The following is a 6,225-nucleotide window of genomic DNA, read 5'->3' as shown; positions in this document are numbered from 1 at the left end:
AACGAATCAAATCGTAAATTTTTTAGGTCTTTTCTCAAAAATTATGTTTATCAAAAATCACCAAAGTCTAAAACCATACATGTTGAATTAAGGGTTTAAAATTTCTTTATAGAACCGTATTCGTCTATTTTCTTCACTACAAATAAATTTTTAATGACTTTGGATTTATCTAATTTTCTATAAGGATGATTTATGAACGACGTTCTAGATAATACATGATTCAGATCATTAAAATACATTACGGAGTAAGTTCCACAAAAAATCGTGTGTCAAAAATTATGTAAAATAAGTGCTACCATGCACGGTTCTTCCGTATATATATATAGTTAAAGAGAGTACTACTTTTGTGTTTTGTTCGTCCATGGATTATGCATTTTTAGGTAGCTGTAGTACAAACTAACTGCAACTTCTACTTATCTGCATGAACGAATATATACTCGCTCCAAGGTACCCACCGAAAGAATAAACTGGTCAAGGAAAAAAATAGAAGAAAGTGGTCAAAATATTTTATCAAATTTCAATAAAATATGAGATGTAATGCATATCACTTCAATTCTATGGGATTTAATTACATATATAATTTTATTTAATAGTAGAAGATGATATTTGACTTTGTGACATCTTTCAACATTAGAAAAAGTGTACCTCAACATAACTTCTAGATAGATATTATTGTTGTACATGTTTAACCATTTTATTAATACATATATATATATATATATAAAATATTGCGAGGAAAAATATTTTACCTAGTTGTAAAATCACGATTGTATGTAGAAACCAAGAAGTAATAGATAAGTGAGTGACCAGTGTGATGCGAGTAGAAAACGACTTAGCTAGAGGATGAAGATAATTGAAAGTTAGAATTTCTTAGTTTTGAAACAATATACCTCTCAAATGTTGAAGGTGAATACCTTTTATATAGTTAAGTGTATAAATTAAACATAAATTGTGTTGAGAAAAAATCTCACATTGATAGGATGAGAGACCTTACATGGGCTTATAAGAGGTCGGGCTATTCACTATATTGCCAATTGGTTTTATGGTGGAACCTCAACTTTCTGCATGGTATCAGAGCAAGTTGTCCCACGTGTGAAGTCTAACGGCTACACGTGCTCCACGTGACCCTATTGTGTTATCTATGTGTTAGGCTTGAAACATGTGCTCCACGTGACCCTGTTGTGTTGTCTATGTGTAATGCTTAAAAATTCGCCACATGTGAAGGGCGTGTTGAGAATGAGTCTCACATTGATGGGAGAAGGGATCTTGCATGGGCTTATAAGCATGTGACCCTGTTGTGTTGTCCACGTGTTAGGCTTGAAAATTCGCCACACGTGAGAGGCATGTTGAGAATGAGTCCCACATTAATGGGAGAAGGGACCTTGCATAGGCTTATAAGAGGTTGGGCTACTTCCCATATTGATAATTGGTTTTATGGTGGAACCTCAACTTTCTTCAGTGTTACGTGTGATATATTACAAATAATTTGACTTTTTTTTCATTCACTAAATGTCACTCTTGCTATATTTTCTATACCATATTTGTCTCATCTCTTTAGTAAACATGGAATATATTTGTATTAACAGATCTTATCTCTATTAGAGAAATAATACAAACGTAGTATAAAACTTATGATAAATGTACTATTACTCTTTTAATTAACTGGTCAAACGGTTAATGTAATACTATGGTATAGTGGTATTCCTCTTCACATGTAAGTGAGAGGTCTTGGGTTCGATTCTCACCAAAAGTGAATTTGAACCACATTATTACTAGCCCAGTGTAAGGCTTAACTCAATCATCACCCCTTAATGTAGATAATATTGTTTGTTCAAAAAAAAAAAAAAAAAAAACGTAACCTATATAAACTATATGATATTGAGAAGCCAAAAATATAAAAATAATTATTTGCTTTGAATGCTCTATTTAATTGTTAGCAAACATGGTGTTCTTCTTTTTTTGTGGATATATGTAGCAGTTTGGACGATGGTATCAAGTTTTTTCCTCCTTCTAGGTGAACGGTGAAAAGCCTAATCAACTTAACCCCTCCCACTTGATATACAAGGGGCTTCGATGGTTCGGGAGATATCGTACGGAATTATAAACAAATACATATTAATTATTGGAGTTGATTATTGACAAAAGAGGGAGAGACTCTTTAATTGGTGTATATGTTACTTTTCCACTATACTCTTCGAGTTCCTTACTTTTAAACCCCTTTTTTGGGTGCCAGGGTTTCTTTCTTACCACATTTAAATTGCATGCAACGTGTGCGGTTCAAATTAAATTAACGGTCCTTTTTCCTTGTCAATTCCTTCCCCCTTTAAACGAAAACAACGTTTAGTTTATTGTTTCCATTTTTGTGTACGAATTAGTGTAAAAAGAATCATGAGCCTTGGAGAATGTATGAGCGGATGTCCCTTCCTCGTATATGTATGGCATCTTATGGTCAAATTTGGCCGTGGTTCTGGTTTCCGCTATCTTGGTCTCTTTATGGCACCGGTAATTCATGTCTATGACATATCTTTTTGTGTTCTTTCTAGTTTGTCAATGAAATTTCTTTTCAAATATTTGCATGACCGACCAATTATCTGTGAACTTTGGTGCTTTGTTATTTGATGTTATTTGATCAGTCCGAATATTTTAATTTGACCGACTTTTATTAATGAAAATGGGAAACTTTAACGAAAAGCTTCCGGTATTGTTCATTTTAACGAAAAACTACATTTTCACACTAAAAAGTCCATTCTAGTACTATTCACTTTACTCTTTATTTTGTCATTATTGTTAAAACTCAAAGTTTTCAAGCCATTTTCATTAGTTTTCCTATGAAATTGCTCCTAATATTTTTACCCAAAAATAAAAGAGAGTAATAAGCCTTGACAAATGCAGAAAAGAGGTTCGTAGTTCATAAATTAATTTTTCATAAACCCCAAACATAATCCTACTCAAGGACCTCTAGAAATATAATTAGCATGCATCTGGAACGTGTCACATATAAAGGCCGGCGGCGGCAATTGACTGTGAGAAATCATATGATATGAGATCAAATATATTTAGGCTGACTCACGATGTGTCACACATAGCCAAATTCGATGATCACTAATTAGTCGACACTATACCAATTTGGCTAAATTCATATTTACAAGTATGTGATGTAAATTAATTCATGCCTTCAACTGTAATCTCATCATCATATATATAGGGGTGTGTGTGTGTGTGTATATAAAATTGTTATTCCATTTCCAAATTCTCATTTTGCATTCCAAATTTTCTCTTTTTAGAAAGAAAAATACATTTGTGAAAAATATAGAATGAGATTTTTGGAATGCCAATAACACTTCCCAGATATATATATATATATATATATGCGCGCGCGCGTATGTATCAGTCTCAAAAGTAATTCATTTTCATTAGACTATTATTTGACATATGTAAGCTGCTGAAAATCTCGTCAAACAAACTAAAAGCAATCATCAATTAACAAAACAGTTTGATCACCTTCTTAAAACTTTGTCGACAAAAGAGCGTCTAATTCAAGAAACAAAAATACACCACAAACATGAAGGAAATAGTATCATTATTCTCCCACGATCGATCTCCCGGGAACTTGAACTTGGATGTGTACCGTCCCCTTGAAGTACTGCTGTCAAGGTCGACGGTTCCTATTCCTAGGGGGAGGATTTGAACTCGAAGAAGAAGAGGAACCGAACGCCGGCATAGAATAGCTTAAGGGATGTTGTTGATCTTCTTGTTGATGAGATGGTAAGAAAGGTAACAAAGATGATGAAGTAGTTTCTGAAGTCTGGAAAGCAAATCCTTCTCTTTCACTAAGAGTAGTTGGTAAATCATCATAATTTACACACTCGTTACCACTCAGAAAATATGGTGCATATTGATCATGAGGAGTAGCAACATTATTAGGGAATGCCTGCAGTTGATATTGATGATCAGGAAGAGGCTGGTGGTGGTCCGTAATACTTTGAGATGCCCCAGCTGGCAAGTTTTGTTCAGTACTAGTTGTAGTGAGGTAACCTAATTCAGTAATTCTTCCCTGAACTCTTTCGGGAAAGTTGAGCTTAGCTTTGCTTCCTTTAAACCTGAGAGCTGCTTCATCATAAGCAAGCGCTGCGGCCTCTGCGGTTTCAAAGGTGCCGAGCCACACTCGAGCGGCCTTCTTCGGGTCACGAATCTCAGATGCCCACTTTCCCCATGGTCTCTGCCTCACTCCTCTATAGTGCCTTCTCCTCACATTCCCTTCACAAATTAATAATGTTATGTAGTTTCCCAAGTTGATCTAAACAGTATCTTATGTATATTGAAACACAATAAATGATATATAGATATGATATTCAGCGCTCAATTCATCTAACTAAGGGGATGGTGATTAAAAAATGGGTCCATATATAAGGGGTAACATATATATATTTATATATACACACTAATTTGCATATTGATATGTATTGTTAATTGTAAATCAAATATGTGCACTTTAACTAATCATCTTTATTTGGTAGAATAGCTACATAGAAAACAATTGTAGCTATGAAACAAAGTAGCAAAGTAGTTGTTATTATGATGAGAAAAAGAGTGTAACAATATATACAATCTACACAAATGAGCTACAGCAGACATGCATTAAAAACATTAGGGCCAAAATACAGAGGGCAAACTTCAGTTTTTTTTTTTTTTTTAATTTTTACTATTATTAGGAGAGGGGAGATAGTTCGTAACTATTACAATAATTTAGGGGAGGAGGAGTTTTGAACCGGGAATGCATAGGTAGAAACCCAACCCCCGATTTAAGCTGCTATTACGGCATCCGTGCTGCTTTTGCAGATAAAAACATTAACCTCATTAAAAACATGCATCTACAATTTGAAGATGGAAACGGAACAATATAGAGGATTTCAATAGGGCACCTGTTGAGAATAAGATCACTACACAACTTCATGTTCATGCTTACTTTTACAGGTAAAAAACTGTCACAGCGTATAAACTGAAACTGGATCGATGTCATATGAATATTTAATTCTACACACCGGAACTAAATCAATTAAAAATTGGAAATTAATAAAGAATATTTAAGTACTAGCAATAATACTCATGGTCAATAGTATGACTGATCAATATTAAACCTTGATCTTGAGCCTGTTGAGGAGATTGACCATCATGCAATTCCATGGCGCTGGACTGGGGCGTGATCAGTGGCGGCTCCGCCGGCTCTTGAACAGCCGGGGTCTGGCTGTTATTGCTTCCAAGAACTTGAGCTAGAGCTGAGACCATGGCAGACATCTCATGTTGAGATCGAGCAGATGAGCAAAACGGATCGAAGATCATTTGATGATCCTCCTCTTTCTTCTCTGATTCATCACCAGGAAAGGACCTCTTCCCATGCTTGCGATCCACCTTATGACCTTGTTAAAACCCGTTGAAAATTTGCAAAAGATATATATTCTTGTGCCAAATCATCAAGCAAACATGCACCACAAATATTGTTCACTAGCTGGCAATTAATTAACTATCTTATTTTGCTTCATTATATAAATATGAATCAAGATCCGCAGTTGAGCAGTTTGCTTCCTCTTCTGCATCCAAGTTCGGATCCTCCTTTTGCGTTAAATGAAATTACTGTACAGTATCAAGAGAGGTAGACACTGAGGGAGGACAATAGCAAAGAGGAGGAGGAGGAAGAAGAGAAGATGGAGAAATGCTAGGGCTTGATACAGTCATATATAATATATATCTTTCCCAGCCTATCTCCTCGCCTAGTTGGTGTAAAATTTTGGGTGCTGAACTGAAAAGGAAATGGTCCAACTTTAACGCCCTCTATTCCATCCTCTCTATTGCTTTTTGAACTAGACGCGTTTACTTTTGAGACCAATGACTGCGGATGTTTATCACATTACTTTTCCATTTTTAAATTTATCATTATTCTTCTAAATTAACAAATTAAATTGTTAATTTTATTTTTCTTTGACAAATACTCGATGGTTTTCTTTTTTTTTTTTTTTTTTTTTTTTTTGAATAGATCGACATTTTTACACTAAGAGAAGGGCGAGTTCGGCAAAATCACACAATGGCAACCTAATTTGATATCGAATTTACCGTCCACGAGATTCAAACCTAAAATCTCTCACTTCCAAGTGAAGAGAAATACCACCAGACCATAATACTGAGTGGTGACAAATACTCAATGTTAATAGTTCATGGATGTCATGGTGG

At 34.9% G+C, this 6,225-nt stretch overlaps 1 protein-coding gene across 1 annotated transcript; it reads right to left on the bottom strand.

Annotated features, from left to right (window-relative positions):
- Positions 1-3,433: 3,433 nt before the first annotated feature.
- Positions 3,434-5,809, bottom strand: LOC137711593 (ethylene-responsive transcription factor ERF113). Its single transcript, XM_068450849.2, has 2 exons — positions 5,139-5,809; positions 3,434-4,257 (listed from the first exon to the last, which is right to left on the bottom strand). The coding sequence occupies exons 1-2, from the start codon at positions 5,338-5,340 to the stop codon at positions 3,650-3,652; spliced, it is 810 nt and encodes a 269-aa protein (XP_068306950.2). The 5' UTR covers positions 5,341-5,809; the 3' UTR covers positions 3,434-3,649.
- Between the last annotated feature and the right edge of the window lie 416 nt (positions 5,810-6,225).

Source organism: Pyrus communis, chromosome 6, assembly GCF_041283825.1.
Source record: "Pyrus communis isolate YQ-2024b chromosome 6, ASM4128382v1, whole genome shotgun sequence".
Taxonomy (NCBI): domain Eukaryota; kingdom Viridiplantae; phylum Streptophyta; class Magnoliopsida; order Rosales; family Rosaceae; genus Pyrus; species Pyrus communis.
This window is presented reverse-complemented; position numbering and strand designations above follow the sequence as displayed.